Raw genomic sequence first — 22,186 nt, forward strand, 5'->3', positions numbered from 1 at the left:
GAATAAAATTGAATTAATATGAACAGCTGTAAAAAAAAAAAAAAAAAAAAAAAAAAAAAAAAAAAAAAAAAAAATTTGTAGGATCCATAAAATGATTACCTCTTGATGAGAAACAGTCTTCAAAAAACCATACGTCTCATAGCAAGATTTTACAGAATTATGAATAAGCACAGTTATATCTGGAAGAGGAAGCCTTGAACTATGTGTTGGAAGCAATTGCAATATTTGTAGAACACAGAAGAGTCTCCAAACAAGTATCTCTAAGTAACATGTATGTAAAAACAATTGTTTAATAGATTTTTCCATAAGACAGTAGAATCAATTGTACAACTTTAAAATACTCACAGCATTCAGTTTGAAAGCTAGAGTCAATTTTTTCGTAAAACTCATTTTTGTTTCAAGTATTATCAGAATTTGCAACAAAAAGAGAAGTGTGATTTTTTTATCTTCAGATGATGTCTTAGATTGTGAAGTATCGCTTAGTGAAGAGGCTTTTTTTTCTTTGATTCATCCATTGTGTGTGAATTTACTCTTATATTTCTTTTGTTTTACCTATTCTAGTATTGATCTTAAACCATTTATTATTCTTGTTTCTACACCTCATAACTTTTTCCTTTCATTTGTTAATACTTAAGCCAAAGTTTTCATTATGCAATGTATTTCATACAGTGGTCCTTGTAGAGCCCCCTCCTTTCCAGACATTGCAGCAGCCTGCGGGCTTTAAAAAACATTAAAATGAAATGGTGTTGATGTGTTGGCCCTCAATTACATACCCTCAGACTCATAGTTGAAATATTAAAAGTTCTGGCTGGTTCCGTTGTCTAGGGACTGGGATATGTAGTTGCCGCATTACAATCCAAATACTGCTGAGTCTACAGTATACAATAAGAATATACACATGAATCGAATGGTCAAAGTTTCCTATCTCTTGGCAATTTCGAATTTTAAATGCAGTATGGAAATTTATAAATGAAAGACTGCAATTAAATAAAATCTGCAGGTACTATCTTAACGACTTTAAATGATGAGTACGATAGTAGAAGTACTTTTGAGAATGTGCTATATTTCTGCAAAACACGTATTGGTGTCGATGGTCCAGCAATTAAATAAAATATAAGTTGAATTACAGGGAAACAATAGATTCCTACTGCGTGTAATTAGTTATGAACGACAACATAGCTCGTGAGATATTCACTTCTAAACGCATACTATGTCTTCACTGTAGTAACCTCGGAAATATCACAAGTTCACAATTCCCCACTCCAAAGTATTTCTATCTCTCGCGACCATGTGCAAACCGCTCCACACTCCAAGTCTGTCTCGCCACCATTCGTCCGTTGTGCTGAACATCCAGCCTCTCCCCATTCATGAGCGCTGTGATTGGCTAGAGCACTCCCACCATGTCTTCAAGCCAACGCACATTCACAAACATAATGAAACACATTTGAAATACTGGATTTACATTTGAATAAATTGATATTAAATAAATATTCCTACAGCTGGACCATAAACACGCTCTAACACACATTATTAAATACATAATCAAATCGAATAAATATATATCAAAGGAATAGAAACAAAAGGTAGGCCAGTAGCCTAAGGTCTGTGCTTTCTAAAACACAGTAAATATTTAACCAATTTCTTCATGAATAGGATATACTGGATACAAACAAAGACAGGTAAATAAATATATTTATAAGCATGCTGCCACCGTTTTTTCGTGTAACTGTGGAGTACTTATGGCCTGACACGATTGATAGTAATCGGCCTCTTTGACCTCCAATATCTCATGTACTGTTCAAGTTACATGCCTGTAATTTATACTAATTTAGGTTTACACTAATAGCTTTCTAAAGGCACGTGAATCAATGAAATTGGATGAACCATTTGGATTTTGGAAATTTGTTGCTGGGTGTTACTTGTATAATTTACCGTCAGATACTAAACTTTAAATTAATAAAGATATTGAAAATCTGATTACACCATCAGAATCATCGTGCAAATAATAGTAATGTACATGTTTCTTTTTGAGGTATCATGATTCATCTGGCTACTTTTAATTTCTATACGAACTGTGAAATGTCTGAATGATGGTTTCACAAAGTCCGCCATCTTTGGCACTCTCGGCATACAAGTCTCTTTCATTGACACAGCATCACCATGGAATTCCCAGCCACGCGCTTGGGCTGGACCCTTCTTGCTTTGGCCAACATCCGGCACCACGTGGTCGGCCTGCTGAGCGTCCCATGCGGCCACGCCAACTCTGAACTTAGAATATTTCCAGGGTGCCACAACTCGCCTGTTACCTCACTAGCCCCTTCTGGAAATATGAAATTTCTTTCCCTTGTCTGTATGTGTTTGTTCCTGCCTGAAAACTGTGTTATGCCTAGATCACCACTTGTTCAGCAAATAGTAGTGTCATTGAAGATAATATGACACAGCTCATGTTACTTCCTTTTTTGTATATCATTGTGTTTATTTGTTTTGTTTTTTATATCTATTGTGAATTACTTATATGTACCTATGGGAGTAGCTGCAATATGCCAGTTTATATGGTCAAAAGTTTTCTATAGTTATTGAGAAAATATCCTATCTGTTCTTAAACCCCTCTCTATTGCTAAGTGCAAGACTAGATATATTTTGAAAACATCTTTATTTTTTCAGAAAAACCCTAATCACAATTTAAATGTCCAAGATACCAGATTCATGTAGTGACAATTCATATAGTTCAAAATATAGGTCCAGTATTTTTAAATTGCATCATACCTTGCAGATATCTCTTTAACTGCTGCTCTTTCATCTAAGTTAAAAATCTGTGAGAGTCTTCAATGTGGCTACATACTTTTTCATTGGGAATAATTGCATGTTTTACAATACTGCTTAATTCTTTCCCGTTTTACTACACTTGAGGTACTTGATGTTGACATTTGGTGAAAAAACATCAATCAGATATTTAGATAGCATGACATTTATTTAATTAAAAATTGTTAAAGGTGAACATTTCTGTGAGATGGTATTGAATTTTTTTGTTTTTTATTTATTGGAAACGCACACATGCCGTGTAAAGGATTACATTCACATTACTTGTCTTTGTTATAAGCTGTGATGGATTTCTGTATATTCCTGCATTTTATAATATGATATAGGTCACAAAATTTCATGCGCGCGCACACACACACACACACACACACACACACACACACACACACACACACACCATTTGGTTCATGAAATACTTTGTTGCAACACACCTTGTGGTGTAAACCATGGGTTGCCAGTCTTGTCATCACATTTCACATTTCATGGTTAGCTTCCATCCAGGTCGTGTCTTGCATGGCAGACGTTGCATAGAAGTCCTCTGGTATGTTGTTTCTCTTCTCATGCAGATCTTGTAGAAGCTGTTTGAAGTTGGCACTAGCTGGGAGTATCAGCTCACATCTTAAATCCTCTATCAGGAAGGTCTCCCTGGTAAGCTCGTATACTAGTCTCGATCTTGAGTTCTGCAGCATTCCTAAAATTCTCTTCAGGTATCTAACCTTTACTCACTCCAATTCTTCCCGCTGTTTGTATGTGAGATATTCTCCCACTGACTCCAGGCCATACATCAGATCATGTAGTATCTTTAGCCTAAAAAGGTCCATAGCTGTGCTGATCGATATTTGTGTGACGTTTATGATTTCATTCATAGCTATAGTGGCCACCTCTGCTCTAGATCTTATATGTAGTCTGAAACTTTTTCCCATTTTTTGGATTGTGATGCGTAGATATTTTAAATTCTTAACCCTCTTGAGTGGTTTGCCATTGCAATTGATGTTCTCTGCTTCAGTGAGTCTTCCTCCTTTCCTACCAACTCCGTCTTCTTTTCATTTATCTTGATGTCATTTTGCTCCGCCCGTTCACTAAGTGTGTTTAACGCTACTTGTAGGTTGTCTACATCTGTGGCTACAATGGCCATGTCATCAGCTTATATGTATTGCTCGTTCCTGCCATTCCTTTCATGACACCGTGTGTGAGGACGTTAAACAGGATAGGGCTGAGTGGATTGCCTTGGAGATTGCCGTTCGTCTGTGGCAGCCAGTCATATACCCTATTCCATCACCTATCTATATGTGGTTTCCTGCCAGTATCTTTGGAAGAATGAGTACAACAACCCTGATATCAATTAGTTCCTCCAGTTTGTCTATTAAAACCTTCCTGTTGACCAAGTCAAAGGCTTTTCAGTAGTCAACAAAAACCACATGTAGTTTTCCTTTGGGTCTTCCTATTGCCTGTTTTATTTATTCCAGCAGGTTTTCTACTGCCAGGTCATGGACCGTCCCTTCCTAAAACCGAACTGCTTCTCTGGTAGAAGGCATTCGAGCTTCTCTACAAGCCTTTTGCAAGGATTCCCATTAGGAGTTTGTGGCGTGGATTCCAACGTTATTCCTCTGAACGCGTTTGGGTTCTCTGTGTCTCCTTTTCCCTTGTATAGTAGACTGATTGTTGACTTTCTCCATTCACCCAGTATGCTTCCTAGTTCGATACATTTTTTTTAGAAGGGAGGTCCATATCGGCAGGTATTTTTGTGCTGCCTGTTTTAAGTGTTCGTTTCTTATTCCATCTTCTCCTGGTGCTCTGTTGTTCCTCATTTTCTGTATTGCATTTGCAATTTCATCTGTGGTAAAGGTCTCTACATCTACATCTACATTTACATTTATACTCTGCAAGCCACCCAATGGCGTGTGGCGGAGGGCACTTTACGTGCCACTGTCATTACCTCCCTTTCCTGATCCAGTCACGTATGGTTTGCAGGAAGAACAACTGCCGGAAAGCCTCCGTGCATGCTCGAATCTCTCTAATTTTACATTTGTGATCTCCTCGGGAGGTATAAGTAGGGGGAAGCAATATATTTGATACCTCATCCAGAAACGTACCCTCTCGAAACCTGGACAGCAAGCTACACTGCGATGCAGAGCGCCTCTCTTGCAGAGTCTGCCACTCGAGTTTGCTAAACATCTCCATAACGCTATCATGCTTACCAAATAACCCTGTGATGAAACGCACCGCTCTTCTTTGGATCTTCTCTATCTCCTCCGTCAACCCGACCTGGTACGGATCCCACACTGATGAGCAATATTCAAGTATAGGTCGAACGAGTGTTTCGTAAGCCACCTCCTTTGTAGATTGACTACATTTTCTAAGGACTCTCCCAATGAATCTCAACCTGGCACCTGCCTTACCAACAATTAATTTTATATGATCATTCCACTTCAAATCGTTCCGCACGCATACTCCCAGATATTTTGCAGAAGTAACTGTTACCAGTGTTTGTTCCGCTATCATATAATCATACAATAAAGGATCTATAGTGGCAGGGCTGTTTGTTCTGATGCCTTTGTGATTATTAGATCTATTGTGGTGGCTCCGTTATGCCCTATGAATGTCTTGTTTTCCTGTCTGTTGTGTACTGTGAAGCCCTCATTTACTAGATATTCTCATCAGCCTGTGGGGTCCTAGATTTCTTAATTGTGGGTCTTGTTCATTTTGAACAGATTACTTTTCGTATGTGCTCATTCCATCTTTCCATGGGGATGTTTGGCTGTATTTTCTGTCTTTTCAGTCTCAGAGCTCAGTATGGGTCTACTTCTACCTCTTCTACTATTTTCTCTTCTTGTTCTTCCAGGTGTTGCTTTTCTTCATTCTTATTAGGTCTTTGTATTTCCTCCATTCTCGTTGGTATTCTGCAGTGGTTGCGCTTGGCATTTGTCATCTAGTTTTATATAGTGTTTTCAGTGTCAAGTTTTCTTTCCTTATAGCATTCTCTGTCGAACCATTTCCTCACTCTCCTATTTGTATCTTGTGTGGTGGCCCCATTTATTATATTTGATTTCAGCTATGTAGCAGCCTCATCAAAATTTCATGCCCATATTGCTCTTTCAACCTTATCTTTTTCTGTCATTTTCCCTTTAATTATTTCCATGTCCAGGATCTTGCCAAGTGTTACTTTTCACCTTTCTTCTAATCTGATGGTTCTGTCATTTTCTATATTTATTTATACTGGAATGTGCTTAAAGATGATGGCTGCTTCCTTTTTCACTATAGTGGCAGGGCTGTTTGTTGTGATGCTATTTGTGATTATTAGATCTATTGTGGTTGGCCATGATATTTCTCAGGAGCAGATTCAGAACTCCCCTCAGGCTCTCTATGTTCCATGTTGTTATGTTAGTCTCTGGGTGCCGGGCCTTTAAACTTCCAGGGTTGCCGAAAGGGACGGCATATTGCATCTTCTGGCCAAAAATTTCCATCATGGACTAGTTCTAGCTCTTGCAGTGGAATGCCTATTTTAAAAAGCTCTGCTTCCTCATTTTTCATTCATCAGATCACAGCATATTTTCCCTTTTACTCCGTTTTCCTTCAGGTATTCTGTAATAGCTTTCTCTGTCATATCTTTGTCCAGTTTTTCCATGTATAGCCAGGCACTTCTTTCCGCTGCCTTTATTTTGCTTTCCCCTTGTATTGTTCCCATTTTTCTTCCATTTGTTTCTTTTCCTGTCTAGTTTTCCCATTGTCTAGCATGTCTCTTCCCACCTCTCACCATTGTTGTCCATTCCCTCTTCGGGTTCTCTTGATTTTTTTCTTCATTTACTGGTGTTCCATGTTGCCCTGTTGTTTGTTTCCAATCCCTATCTTTTATTGTACTTGTTTCTGCATCACCAGGTCATTCCTGCTGTCCCCTGCACTCTTGCCTCAGTACCTTTGTCTTGGTTGTACCATGTGTTGGGGCTGGTTCCTGTCTTTGTGTAGCCATTGTTTTTATTTCCTCTTTTGTCATCATCTTTATCGTTTGTCAGACTTCCATACATATGCTTTATCTGTTGGTTCATCTTTTCTATTATTATTGCATCTATATCTTCTTCTGTTCATGTTTGGTGTTGTTTGTTTCTTTCCGGGTCAGTTGACTGGCCACTATGTGTCGCCACTTCTTCTTCATTGCCACTAGTCGGTCCTTGTTCATCGCTACTAATTGTCAGCTAATCCCTTTGTACCTCAGAGTTGCCGTTGTTGCTTCCAAGTGTCAGGGGCTTGTCCTGCTATTGGCTTGCTACTTGGAAGTTCTGGGGTGTGGCCGAGAGATGTCACTAGTTGTTGCACTGTGAAACTGTCGTTTCTCTCTGGAGCTACATTTGTTCCATTTATAACCTCTTCTGCATGTTTTACTTGAATGTTATTCTTATCTTCAAGGGCACGTGTAATTGTTTGAAAATACTCACGAATGATGTTCACTGCTTCCTGTAGTTGTTTCTTCATTTCTTTTTTCATTTATCCTCCTGCTTCCGCTATATTTTCCACACTTTTCAGTGCACTTTTAAACTGTCGCTTGCCCTCATCTACCATCATACCTCATACATTTTATGAGACGAGAGAAAGTCTGTGGAAAGTCTGTGCTCTTTTAGAGCAGCCCGTTGTTGTGTCATCCATATTTATATATTAAGGAATAGTCTAGTTGAAAAGAGAATATATAATTCATAGATGCAAACAGAAAAGTGTACAAAAATGGAAAGGTAGACATGAACAATTCTGCTAAAGTTTAATGACGATATGGCACCAGTTCTGTGCCTGCATAAATTTCCTTTCTATCAAAATTTCTAAAATAAGCCTGTATAATTTTTCGTTCTTTGATAAAATTTTGTCGTGATGGAGATACTAGCAGCCAATGAAGAAAAAGTGCATTTTGCCAAACAAGTGACAGTTAAAAACTGTGAAATCATATAATTTTTTGTAGTGGCAAGTTCGAGTGCTATGCAATGGTATGACCAAACAAGTAAAGCAAGTAGCCCACTTTGATTCATTATAAAGCTACTAGGAAACTGCAATATATTTTAGCAATAAACTGCATATAAAACACATCTCTAGCTTTTCTTTGAAAACTGCTCAAGTGTAGGGACCACTTCTCAAGTTGATGAGTCCTCATCAACTTTTTTATTTGTGTACAAAACAGAAAATCTGTCATGGTGATCAGTTTGTAACACACACACACACACACACACACACACACACACACACACAGAGAGAGAGAGAGAGAGAGAGAGAGAGAGAAGGTGGTCAGGGGGGGAGGGGGGGGGAAGATTATATTTCCTAAATCAGCAAATTCCTGAATAAATTAATAAAAATTAAATGAAAATGTTCAAAAATCGTTTTTAATTGTTTAGTTTATGTATAGGGGCCACAAATACAAATAAGGAGCCATCCTTGCAATGCACTATCTACGCACTGAATGGGAAGAACATGCAGTTTGATTTACTTTTATGTAGCCGTGTGACACATATGTCTCACTATCATTGGAAGCATGTATACACATACATGCTTTTGTATGGGTATCTTATGCTGTCCACACAACCTCAATTGCTACTTCTTGCAAAAATATATTGATTTTTAAATGTTCTGGTAATCACTTCCCAATGTGGTTATAGCACAATTTTTCTAGATATTTGCTTTTGAATAGCTTCTTCTGTTAGTTTAGTACTCTGTGTAGTTTGCTGTAATACCGTTGTAGGTTGAGAATAATGCAAACTTTAAAGTAAAATGCAGTCAGTTCTTCGACATGCTTGTGAAGAGAGAGAATTCAATCAGACACTGTGTTAGACATATCTCTGTGTAACATATGAATTTAATGGATTATGTACATTATATTAATTCTGTTGGCTTGTATGTGCAACACTAGTCTGCCAGATATTTTAATCTGGAGTCAGTAATATATAAAATAATGATCAATGGTGGAATAACATTTAACCAAATATAATAGTTTTTACTTACTGTTTTAAAATTAACCAAGTGCTAGCCTGCAATATTGCAGTGCCTGTGTTATTCTGATTACAATGCAAAGTTCCTTTGGACAAGCATGGATGTTCAAAGGAACAGGCACTATGGTGACTACAGGCATTATGAAATACATTAAATGAATTCTCAGGTGTGAATAAGGACAACCATCAGCTGTACAATGGAATGACAACAATGAAAATTTGTGCCAGACCAGGACTTGAACCCAGATTTCCCCGCTTATCACGAGTGGTCAGCTTACCAATTCGCTATCCGTGCACAACTCATGGTCAGACCCAAACCTCCATTTGTCATCATTCAGGTTTAGACTCATGGTTGATGACATATGGAGTTGTCTGTGTAAAAGGTATCTACATAAAAAAAATTAAAACAAATTCTAAAAATAGAAAAAAATTACAGGTATAGTGCACAAAAGCAGATTGCAGTTTTATGGCCACATACAAAGAATTAATGAGTCCATAAGGATGAAATGGAGCTTTGATATCTTTGACTCATAATTGAAAATAAGACTGCCCTGCTACTTAACTATCAGAAAAGACCAAGAGGAAATCACATACAACTGGAAAACACACAAAACTGAAATGAACACAGTTCGTATGCCATATTTGCAGTGTAGTCACTTTTATGGTTCCAAGACGACCGGTTTCAGCAATCTTATATTGCCAACATCTGACCTTATGGTTCTTGTTATAAAATTGCTATGTTACATGACATGAAGTCAAAGCAAAGCATACAAGGCACTTCCCACATATACCTGTTGTGATAGAAATGCAGTTGATAAAATCCTCATATCGTCCATGCACGTTGGTGGAGAACATGATTCTCACAGGCTTACTGCACAGTACTACATTGCTAGGGGAGTGCTGTGTGGCAAGCCATTGAGGATCATGTTCACCACCAACATGCATGGATGGTACAAGGATTTTATCAACTGTGTGCATTTTATCAACTGGATTTTTATCAAGACATGTATACGTGGGGAGTGCCTTTTATGCCTTGACTTCATGTAATGTGACATGGCAATTTTATAACAAGTTCCTTAAGATTATGTGTTGGCAGCATAAGATTGTTGGAACTGATCATCTTGGAACATTAAAAGTGTCTACATTGTGATTATGGTATATTACGTGCATTCATTTCCAACCATACCAATCATACCACAGCACAGCATGTTTACCTTACACAAAACTGAAACATCGTTGCAACAACTAGAGTGCCATTTTGGTTTTTCCTAAGTGGTGCCAGTTGTCAGATTAACACCATGATAGACTCAGAGAATTGATGAAAAATGTATGGCTTAAATGGAAAAACAATAAATGAGAACAACTGTCCTAGTAGTTGTAAGCTTATCATGCCCTTGTTGGATGACTAACTAACAGAATAAATAAATAATAACTACACCATTTGCAGAATGGCAAGAGTTCTTGTTGTCGTCTTAATTTTTATTATTTTTGTACATTTTCTGTAAGTTTACTTTTTATGCAGTGTATTATAAGTAGTATTTTTACTATGGAAAATACTTTTGACTTTTGCTAGTGTCTCTGTCTGGTGTGCTCTAATTTAATATTTTCTGTCCAGGCAAAGAAGATTACCCAGGTTGCTTGCGGATCTGCACATACTTTAGCTTGGAGTACAAACAAACCAGTTTCAGCCAGCCGACTTCCACAAGGAACACCACTGGAATACGATTTAGTGAGAGATTTGCCACTTCCTGTGCTTCGGAACAGGCTTTTACTACTTCATCATTTCTCAGAATTGTTTTGCCCTGTTGTTGCAATGTTTCCTGTTGATGGTGAAGGCAGTCTTGACAAACTAAGAGGAATATTAGTGTCTTCAACCAAAGAAGCAACATTTAGAAAGGTAAGTAACAGTATCTTTATATCCACATCAGTACCCATGTCATATCTCTTATCCACAACCCCCATTTAGCAAAAAAAATCAGTATTTCCAGACTCAAATTTGTGATTTTCTCTCCACTTCTTCTGCATATACTACTTCTGATCAGGAATCATTTTCACTTGTTCAGTAAAATTATCCTGACAGTTGTGTGACAGTTACTTGAGTTTCAGATATCTGCTGCAGTTGATATGTTGAGCAGTTTCTATAAAGTATTACAATTTTGGCTTTCCTTATAATACAGCTTGTTTACCATTCACTTCATTGTCAAATAATTTGAAGGTCCATGTGGACATGAGTCACTATTCAAGATGCTAAATGCACCTGATTGAATCTCTGCCAAAACAGCTAGAGTCTTCGTTCGGTTGGTGGGGTTGTGCAGGTGTGTTCTTAAACAATAGCAAAAAAAAAAAAAAAAAAAAAAAAAAGTATTAGGTTATATCACTGACAAGTACAATGGTGGCTTAGTCAGCAAGAAGAACAGCAACAATAATAACAACAGGAGCAGATGCAGGCATTGCTAACCCAAAGTACGGACTTGCCTCATGCTCTTGGCTCACCACCAGGGTAGGGGGGATATGCCCAGTATTCCGTTTTCTGTGCCACGCCTTCCACTCCTGCACTCCTAATGCTGTTTTCCAATATTGACAAGTTGATGGGAAGGTGGGAGCATTACCTGTGTCAGTTCTTGCTCCACTAGCAGGTAGAGTGTATTGTTGATGTCGAGCAGCACAGATTTATACAATAGTGTCCAAAATTTGAAACTCTTCACTGAGCTCAAGAAACTTCCCTTTGATGAGCTTTGTTGGTTGCTTGCACAGTATTTTGGCCATCAATCCTATGTAGTGGCAGTTTAACCAGCACCACAAGTGCCCTGGGCAGTCATATATGGCCTGTATCAATGATTTATGGAGCTTCTCATGCAAGTTTTCACTTTGAGGGTGATTCAAATGTGCTACCTCTTATGTACACTTGCTAATTCAGGACATTATTGTCAGGTTAGCTCCTGTTTACAAGGTTCAGGCTAGGGCATCAACCTTGTCCAACTCTTCTGTAGCCAACATTACCCAAATTGCAGAATCACGTGAGCTTACGGCAGTAAAGGATGTTCTTTGTGATAACTGGGTGTGTATAGTAAACAGACCCTAGTGCCCTGCGGGATACCCCAGGTTGCCTTGCCTCCCACCGAGTCATTATATGTTGCTGGTGTAGCACAAGCACTGTCCATCCTTGCCCATGCCAAATTCGGTGGGTTGATGCCCCTTGCAGTGTTGTAATTCCTGCTAGCAGTGTTTTTTGGGTTGTCAGTGTCATTCTCTTTCTGCTCATTGGGCGAGTCAGCACTCCTCTCCTGACTCTCGTTTGTTAAATGTCTGCCGTGACTACCAAACATATGGAGGCCATATGTGGATTATGCCAGTGGATAGGCAACTATTTGCGACAGCCAAGAGGCTGTGAGTCAGTCATCGGATGCCTCGGTGTTTTCACTGGACTCTGGGGCTGCCTCTAACATCGCTTGTGTTGCCCCACCGTATTTTGCTGATCTTGGAAGTTGATGTGTGGGTGGTCGAGTGCTGGTAGACACAGGAGTGATGGTCAACCTCATTGCTGCTTGTGCAATGCTTACCTGCAGTTGGATTGGATGTGGTTTCTTGAACTTTCCTGGTCCTCAGTATCCCATTTGGGCTCTATCTGTTTAATTGCGTACCTTTTTTAACCTTATCAGTGCAGGAATTTACCAACATTATTTAGAGCAATTGATTCAGGTCATTCCATGTTGTGTCAATCATCTTGGTGTTATCTGGGTCACATGCCCTACTCGAAAGCAGCATTTATGAAACCTTCAGTCAATTTTTTCCAATACCACCTACAGAATGACCTTTGTTGTAAGCTAAAGAAATGCATTTTTTCTGTCTGAAGGTGCATTATTTGCAGAGCTTAGCAAAGATGGTCTTGTGCCGACAGATGACCACATGAGGGCCATTGTCAACCTACCGGTGGCCAAGAACCAGAAGGATTTTTGGATAAGTTTTCGTATCATGCTCAGTTCGTTCCCCAGGCTATGCACATATGACAGCCTCTTTACTGGGTTTACCTGAAGGTTATTAAGTTTGTCTGGTCTGCGGACTCTTAATGAGCTTTTACTCCCTGAAGCACCATATGTGCTCTGCTCCCTGTCTGACTTGCTGTACAGTGGTTAAACTTTTAACCCTGGCCAGGACACATACCTGTATGACATTGGTGCCTTCCTGTCCCATCAGAACCAGGTGGCACCAAACAGCCCATCACTTACGCATCAAAGATGCTTTCTGCTGCACAGTATAATTATTTACAGGTGTAAAAAGAGGTGCTAGCTGTTATTTTCGGGATAAAATGTTCAGTGTCTTCCTGTATGGGACTAGGTACCTTCTCATCACCAAACACAAGCCATTGGTTTCCTTATTTGGCCCTTGTTGCAAGCTGACAGAGGACTGCCCACCAGCTGCAGCAGTGAGCCCTCTCTCTCAGTAACTATTGTTCTGACATTCGTTACTACTCCATTGCCCAGCATGCCAATGCTGATGCACTATCATGGCTATGGTTGGGACCTGATACAGAAGTCAATCAGCAGAAGGATCTCGTGTTCACTTTCAATGAGGGGTTGTAGCAAACCCTGTCAGATTTTCTCTCGTGAGAGGGACAGGTTGTGATTGTTGGTGGTCAGTACATTGTCCAATTTCCTGTATGTAGCCAAGCTGTCCTCCACATTCTCAACTGCCATGGTTCACATGTGACTGGTTATTTTTGCCATTGAGGGATTCCCCAGGACCCTAGTGTCCATCAGCAGTTGGCAGTTTGCATCACAGGAGTTTGAGAACTTTCATGTTTGCAATGGTACCCAGCACCTTACTCTCTCTCTGTTTAACCCATCAGCTAACACAGAAGTGGAGCACTTCATGCACACATTTAAGACCTGAATGAAGAAACCCATGTTTGCCACCACCCATGATGATGTGTTGTTGAGGTTTCTGGTTACATACCAGGCGAAGCCTGTCAGCGGTTGCAGTTTGGTGGAATATTTACATTGGTACTAGCTCCAGGTCTCCTAGATTTATTGCACACTTGAGTCACATGCCGTAGACCATCGTGAACTGCTGTGTTCTCCTCCCAGGACTACTATTTCTGCACACTGTTTTGGCTGGCAGCAGGGCTGGCTACCGGGTACCATGGTGAGCCACAAAGGTTGGTGGTTGTTTGTGTTGGATGTTGGTAGGGAGCAGCTGAAATGCCGTGCAAATCAGCCATGCCCCCAGCCTGTTGGGACATCACCACCAAGGTCTGCTGGTCTGCTAGGCAGCAGATTGAGATGTTATTCTGAGGCAGGGCTCCCAGTTGGAGCAGCATGCTTCCCTGTTGCTGCTGCTTTGCTGTCCTCCCATTGCATGCAGCAGCAGCCCCCAGTGAAGCCCACACCTATGCTTGAGGATGTGGAGCCCATGGATTTTAATCCTCCTCCTCCTCCTCCTCTTCCTCTTCCTCCTGCTCTCCCCCCTCCCCCCCCCCCCTCCCACCTCACTGATAGAGGTGGCATCATTTCCACCAGTGGACTGCCCATTACCCCATCCTCCATATCCTTCTACCCTTCCAGTGGATCCATCTGCATTGGCATTCCCTCCTTTGGTGGTGTGTCCATTGTCAGGTTTTCTAGGGGCCTCTCTGACCATGCGCCAGAGGTTGTGGCTGAAGCCCAGTCATTTTTAGCCCTACATAGCCTTTTCAGGTGGACGGATTTAGTATCCCTGTCAGCAGACATCACAATGGAGGTGGATGAGCTGGCATAGGTAGCACAGTTGGATAGTGCAGAGATCTGCAATGGAGGATGCATGTGACACATGGTATGGGCAGACCCACTAGCGCAGGTGTTTACGTGCGGACAGCAGTAGGCCGGGCAGACCAGCGCTTACTTGTAGTTTGACCAACACGGACCTCACCTAGCATATCATGCATGTGTTGTGCTGAGTGCTTAGCCATTAGCCATCTGCACCAGCCACATGCTGAGTTCTTCCTGTGCTTATCTTATGTGGGTCCAGACTCTCTTCTTACTGTAGATTGACTCACACAGTTCATTCATTTCCCTCTCATGGGGTTCTGTTCCCCGGCTATTGTCAAACCACTGTCGACATGCCAAGTATCCACACCTGTCATGTAGTGAAGCAGCATTGTCATGCATGTGCAGATACTAAACTCAGTCTCTGCTTATAATGTCACTTCATAATTTAATCTGTTCTGCATTTCTAATAACACTGCCCCAATAGCTGGAAGTCCATACCAGAATCTCTGTGTTGATATATTCATTTGGGTGACTAATACCAAGACAGTGTTCTGAAATAGCAGATTTCCTCACCTTTTAAAAATGTGTGTCATGCTTATACTCTATACAAGGTTTATATGGTCCTGATGGTCTGATAAATGTACAAAATGCCACAACTGTCTTTGGTACAGCAAGTGTTTACAAAAAATTTTGATCATTTGTCCAATAACATAAAATGTACGGCAGATAACAAAGCAAGTTTTAAATCTAACCTAAATTCATTTCTCCTGGAAAACTACTTCTATTCCGTGGACAGATTTCTATTTAAATGTTGTTAGCATGTTAAAAACCCACTATGTTGTTTTTAAGTGTAGTTGCCTGAGTAGGACTAAAAAATAATGTGAACACTAATCATGTGTACATAACCTGTAAACCAACTCACATCTTTTTGCCAGAGAAATCACTCAAATGATTTATGGAGTATCTAACTAACTTCAGAATATCCCATGCAATTGTGGTCTGCCATACATTGGTTGGCTTGTCAGAAAATAAGTGAACTGCACCTATGGTATGGGCTGCTGTTACAGAATGAATATTTTCCCTGTTGTTTCCAAATGTTTGTATAAAACATGACATCATATTAAAAATTATGCTATTTCTTGTCCTTTAATGTCTTGTTAGAGCAATATTCCATACTATATGTTGAATTAGCCATATTATTAATAATTTAGTGAAATGTTGTGGAATTTTAAGAAGTAGTGTCAACCTTTGTTTTTAGACAGAAGTATAATCATGATGCTTCATTCACACTGAAACTTAAAAAAAAAAATTAAAAAGAAAGTAAACTGTATGACACTATACATTAATTTCAGGTTGTGCAAGCAACAATGGTTCGAGACCGACAACATGGTCCTGTTATTGAACTGAATCGTATACAAGTAAAGAGATCACGGAGTAAAGGTGGTCTTGCAGGAACTGATGGAATAAAATCTGTATTTGGCCAGATGGTAACAAAGATGTCACTGTTGACACAAGAAGCATTATTCTTACCACACCGAGTGTGGAAAGTTAAATTTGTTGGTAATTTTATTTACATTTAAATATTTCTCATAATTAGTATGTGTGTACTTAAAATAATATTTACCATAGTAGTATGATCCCAATTTCCCACAAATTGTTTCCTACTGTAACAAGTCTCCTCATTTATTTTTTGGTCAATGTTGTGTTTTCGGTGTTTATGCTGTCTCTTCCCTCCCTCCCTCACCACCTCCCCACACTACCAATTAACCATATCACTCTTCCACCCGTCGTCTTATGTGCATCATCAGTTAAATTTGAGGTCACAGTACGGTAATTAGTAGTTTGTTTTTTGACGTGAAAGCTTAGCCTAATCCATTTCTATAGTTGTGTTCTATGTGGGTTCTCGTGTTTTATCCACTGTGTCTCCAAGAGAGGTTCTACGACAAAGCTAATTGCTCGAGAAGAATAGACATGATACAGGAATGAATATTACTCACCCCCTTAAAAGAGCACACTGGTCACTTTTGAGTGCTGTAAGTGGTTAGAACTGGTACTGGGTCATCACATGGCCCTCCACTGGTGTCGTTAGTCGTGACGGTGAAGTGGTGTGTACAAGATAATCAGTTGTATGCAATCTGCATATGGAGATGTGAAAGAACAGTGGGAAGGTGCTATGATATTTGGACATGCCTTTCACCATACCATGAATGTATTTGTGTAATTTACTGGTGTAGCAATGAGAACACTCCATTGTGTGTGGATAGATCAATCATTGCCCATGGAAGGCAATGGTCCGAGTTCTGGCATACAGTTTCAGTTCCCTGTAAGTTTCAAAAAGCTACACACTCCTTTATAGAGTAAAATATTCATTCTGTCTCACATATCTACAAGGAATTGAGTATCTCTCTCAACCATGAGAACTGAGAATGAGTTTCACGCCTTGTCAATTACAGTCGTTTAGAAACCAGACACGAACTGCTGTCATCAGTGAATTCAGGTCCATCTCAACCAGTTTCTGAGTGAACATTGTGAAGGAAAATATGAGCGACGGACATTTGTGATTGGTTAACATGCAGAAAGCAATTGCTTGCAGTGGCATATAAATCTGTGTCTCCAGTGGGCTAAAAAACACAGAAACTGGACAGTAGCTGAAAAGATGCCTGTAGTGTGGTCTGACCAATCATGATTTTGCTTCTTTTCAAATGATGTGTCAGTTTGATGCAGCTTTTAATCCTCAATGTTTGTGCAAGGTGTAGTTCAGGCTGTGATGTTTTAAGTTTTTTTTTAACCATAACTTCAGGTTACCATGAATGTTAAGTGGTTTAGTTATTTCAGTATTCTCAATGACCAAGTGTTCACCTTTGGTCTACATCTTCATGATAAATATGTTATAGACACACTGTCTTCCAAGATAGTAACAACCACATTCATAGGTCTGTACACATACATTTTTGATTTAGCAAACATTCAGGCACCCAATCGCAACTCAACAAGCCCATTAAATCTTCTAACTTTAATCACTTAGATATGTCTAGGACTGTTCATCAGAGCAGGTGAAACATAGCAATTGACATCCCCAATGAGTAGCTTCAGTTGGATATTACCCACAGAAGCTAGTGGATTATATTCCTCACTGAATCAAGGCTAGATGTGCTCTTACACAGTATTAACATGATGTTTGCTGGAGGTGACTAATATTTTTTGCTGTGTTTCTTTATAATAATATTTAATTCAGAAATGTGAAGTTGTATATACAGAATAGTAAAAATGGCAGCCAGTCTTTGAACAAGATCCTGAACTTGGGCTTTCCATGACAGTTTACTATGTATCTGAACACCTAGAAATTGAACTGTTCAGTTCCACTAATCATATGCCCATTCTGTAAAATTAAAACATCTAATTTTGTTGAAGTATGTGTTAGAAAATGTAAAAACTGAGCCTTACTGTGCTTTAACGTTAGTTTATTTTCAAAGGCCATGAACTTGAGTCATGAACTGCACTATTTGAAACAGTCCCAGTGTTGCACACAACATCCTTTACTACCAAGCTAAAGTGCGCGTCATTTATGTTGGCGGCCGAGTTTAGGTTCGTTCTGCGCATCTGACATCAAAAAATACAGTCAGCCAATGAACAGAGAACGACGTTGCCAGTCTCGACTGCAGAGCAGAGCAGGGACCAGTGTCTTCAGTTTTAGAAACGTTCAGTCATAAATAAAGTAATAGAACAAAAGAAATGTCTTGATAGCAGACTTTGTTTTATAGAAAGTTTGGAAAAGTATTCTTTATACCAATTGCTTCATTTTCTATTAATTAATTAAACCAAACAAGCAATAAGACTCCTAATTCAGGCGATAGCAAGGAAAGGTGTTTGTATCAATTTCACGAACCGCTTTTTCACAATAAAGAACAGCAGTAATTGTTTATTTCCTATTGTACTTCGACGAAGTGCAAGTAATTCATAGGCATACCAACAGTGTTTGTCAGAATTTTGCGTAACCTGTTACAGTCCTTATGGAGAGACATAGCAGGACGAGCTGCGCTAGCGTAACGGTTAGGGCGATGGATTAGTAAGTGAAAGGTAAAGAGTTCAAACCTTGTGCGATGCTAAATATTTTCTTTCTTTAAAAACAATATCGAAGTGTCTTACTTCACGAATTTTATTCGTTTGAATGCAATTTTTTGAAATTTCTAGTGCGTTGTCTCTTCATTAACCCTTTCTCTGCTGCAGTCACGTGCTCCCCGCATTCCGCGCTGTGCGCGATTTTGTCATCACTGCACTGCTCGCCTGTGCAGACACATGGTGTTCCCACTGCTTTGGCACACTTATCACTCGATTTCACAAAAACTATTTGGCCCAAAAATTAGATTTTTACACATCTTCTTGACTAATACCTTCCCCCCATAAATGACTTAATTTTGTTTCGATGTTCAACCCAGTTATTGTGCAGCATTAAATGTAGAAAACCATTGCACGAAATTTTGAAGAGTTTGCAGAGGTAAAAGTCCATAGCGTATACTTTCCGTATGGTCGATTTTAGCTGCCACAATGTTGAGAATGAAATGTGGACAAGGTACCTAAATTTCATATAAAATTTACCGTATAACAATATCTCATTTAATGTAAGTACCACATAGGTGTCGTATGTAATATTGAGAAATATTCCGTCTTTCGCGACTGTAATAAAAGTTTTATTTACACCGGACGCGTTTGGCTTTATTTTAAAGCACTTTAATCAGTCAAAGGAAGTGGGGGGAAGGTATCAGTCACAAAGATGTGTAAAAATCTAATTTTTGGGCCAAATAGTTTTTGTGGAATCGAATGATAAGTGTGTCAAAGCAGTCAGAAACACCTTGTGTCAGCACAGGCGAGCAGTGCAGTGACAAAACCACACACAGCGCGGAATGCGGGGAGCACGTCTCTGTAGCAGCGAAAGGGTTAATGCGTCCGTGGTGGCTTTACTTCATAAACTGCGCGCTCCCCCCTAAACGTAAGCTTGCGAACTATACTTTACTATGGTGCTGCTTCTCTTGGCGCGAGCGTAGTGTGCAACTGGCAACACAGCAATCTCCCGCGTCTGGGCGGGCATGCGCGAGCCGCCAAGATAAAAGAATTCAACTATAGTGTCATCATCAAACAGAAATATTTTAAAATCACCTGTAATACTAGATGGTACATCATTTATATAAATAAGGAACAGGAGTGGCCCAGGACTGATCCCTTGGGTACCCTCTCATTTGACCTTGCCCCACTCAGACTCCACATCGTAGCCATTCTCAATGCTGTGGGTAATGATCTTTTGCTGTCGGTTGTTAAAGTAAGAGGTGAACCAATTGTCAGCTACTCACCTTATTCCGTAATGGTCCAACTTCCGTAGCAATATTTTATGATCTACACAATCAGACACCTTAGTTAAATCGAGAAAGATGCCTAGCATTCGAAACCTTTTGTCTAATCTCTCCAGTACCTCACAGAGAAAAGAGAATATAGCATTTTCAGTTGTACAGTGCTAAACATGTGCAGCACAGTACTTTCATATTCTGCTAGGCATTCCATCATATCCACGAGAGTCCTTAGTCTTCAGTGATTTAATTATTGACTCAATATCTTGACATCACAGAGGAGTATTTCAGACATCAATCTCAGAAAGGCATTTTCCAAGAGAGTTACATGATTCCCTGTAGAAACTAAGCTTTTATTTAATTCACCACCAATGCTCAGAAAGTGGTTGTTAAATACTGTATGTATATCTGATTTATCAGTAACAAAAATATTCTGACTACAAACTGACTTTATATCGTCAACCTTGGGCTGATGACCAGTCATTTCCTTCACGACTGACGATATGGTTTTAATTTTGTCATGTGAATTAGCTATTGTATTTACGTACCACATGCTCTTTGCCATACAAATAACATTTTTAAGCTCCTTACCATACTGTTTGTAATGGGCTACTGTAGCTCAATTGTGATTACTTCTAACATTTTGATATAATTCCCACTTTGTTCTACATGATACCCTTATCCCACTAGCCAGCCACCCAGGCTGCCTTTTACTGTACCTGTTTAGAACGTTCTAATGGAAAGCAACTTTCAAAGAGCATGAGAAATGTGTGAAGGAAAGCATTATATTTGTCATCTATGTTATCGACACTATAAAGATCCTGCCACTCTTGTTCTTGATGAGGTTTAAAAAACTCTCTATTGCCATTGGATTAGTATTCCTACATAGTTTGTAATTGTATGTGATATTCATTTGAGTACAAAAGTCTTTTAGTGTTAAAATTTGTGCATCATGGTCTGAAAGACCATTCACCCTTTTACTAACAGAATGCCCATCTAGTAATGAAGAATGAATAAAAATACTGTCTATGGCAGTGCTACAGTTACCCTGCACCCTAGTTGGAAAAAACACAGTCTCATCCGTTCATATGAATTTAGGAGATCTACAAACACCCTATTTCTTGCACAATCACATAGAAAATTAATACTGAAGTCATCACATATACCTAATTTCTGGTACTTCCTCCTTGAAATACAGCCAGCTGATGTGTACCCTGGTAAAGGAAGTCTCTGAATTGTCAAATTATTTAAGTGGTGCTCTGATTTACCAATAATTTCCGAGTCAGCATGTATAAGCAGTTCACTTACTTTATCTCTAATACCTCTTATATTTTGATGAAATATGCTAATTCCTTCTCTACTTGGAACCATGATGTCCTCTGAAGGTGATTCCTTAGTTAGAGGGACTTCCTTTAAGCAGGCATACCTGTCAGCTGACTTCAATCTAAAAAAGGGTGAGCTCTAACACCAACTACTACTGGAATTTTTCCATGAGTGATTCCACCACCACCCACAACACTGTCGCCTATAAGCTTTGGTAGCCTCCCCTTCCCATACCTATTGAGATGCAGACCATGCTTAGTGAAACCTGATCTGTTGATAGACTCAACTGGCACCACTTCAGTGTGACCCATGCTCTCTGCCATCAGTGCCTCCTCCAGCCCCATGTTAACACACCTAACAGCCGCATTAAGACGAGGCTGATAGTGACGCTGAAACAGTTGCACAAAATGCACAATAGTGCCTCCAGTTGAGTAGCTATCTTTACCAGGTCACCACCTACATCATATTCCTAGTCTGAGAAGAACTACACTACAACTGAGAAAGAGTACCTTGCAGTTGTTTAGGACATCAACAAGTTCTGGCTGTATTTATTTGGCAAACCATTTGCCGTTGTGATGGATCACCATTCTCTCTGCTGGCTGACTAGCCTGAAGGATCTGTCTGGTCGACTGGTGAGATGGGCTTTGAGACCTCAGGATTACATTGTCACAATATGATGCAAAAATGGGTGCAAATGTAAGGACGCTAACTGAAGAAATCATTTGGCAGAACACAACAGTGTGGACAGAATCTTGGTCATCACTGCATTAAATGACATTGTTACAGAACAGAGGGAAGATCAGCATTACTCAAAACCAAAGAATCATTGAAGAATGAGGAACCAACCAAAGGAGGATTCCAGTTAATAAGCAGAATATTGTACAAGATGAACTATTATCCAGTGGTGGGGATACAGTTTCTCATCAGCCCAGCTTATTTGTGTCCAGTGATCCTGAAAAATGGCTACTAGCTGCAACATCTGGTCACTTGGGATTCTTTA

General features: G+C 39.6%; 1 protein-coding gene across 1 annotated transcript in view; it reads left to right on the forward strand.

The window, feature by feature from the left end:
- Positions 1-22,186, forward strand: part of LOC124556600 (E3 ubiquitin-protein ligase HERC2) — an 832,907-nt gene that overhangs the window by 741,352 nt on the left and 69,369 nt on the right. Inside the window, exons 76-77 of the mRNA XM_047130567.1 lie at positions 10,396-10,677; positions 15,877-16,084. Of these exons, the coding sequence (XP_046986523.1) occupies positions 10,396-10,677; positions 15,877-16,084 (490 nt within the window). The remainder of the gene's footprint in view (positions 1-10,395; positions 10,678-15,876; positions 16,085-22,186) is intronic.

The sequence above is a fragment of the Schistocerca americana genome, chromosome X, assembly GCF_021461395.2.
Source record: "Schistocerca americana isolate TAMUIC-IGC-003095 chromosome X, iqSchAmer2.1, whole genome shotgun sequence".
In the NCBI taxonomy this organism is placed as follows: Eukaryota; Metazoa; Arthropoda; class Insecta; order Orthoptera; family Acrididae; genus Schistocerca; species Schistocerca americana.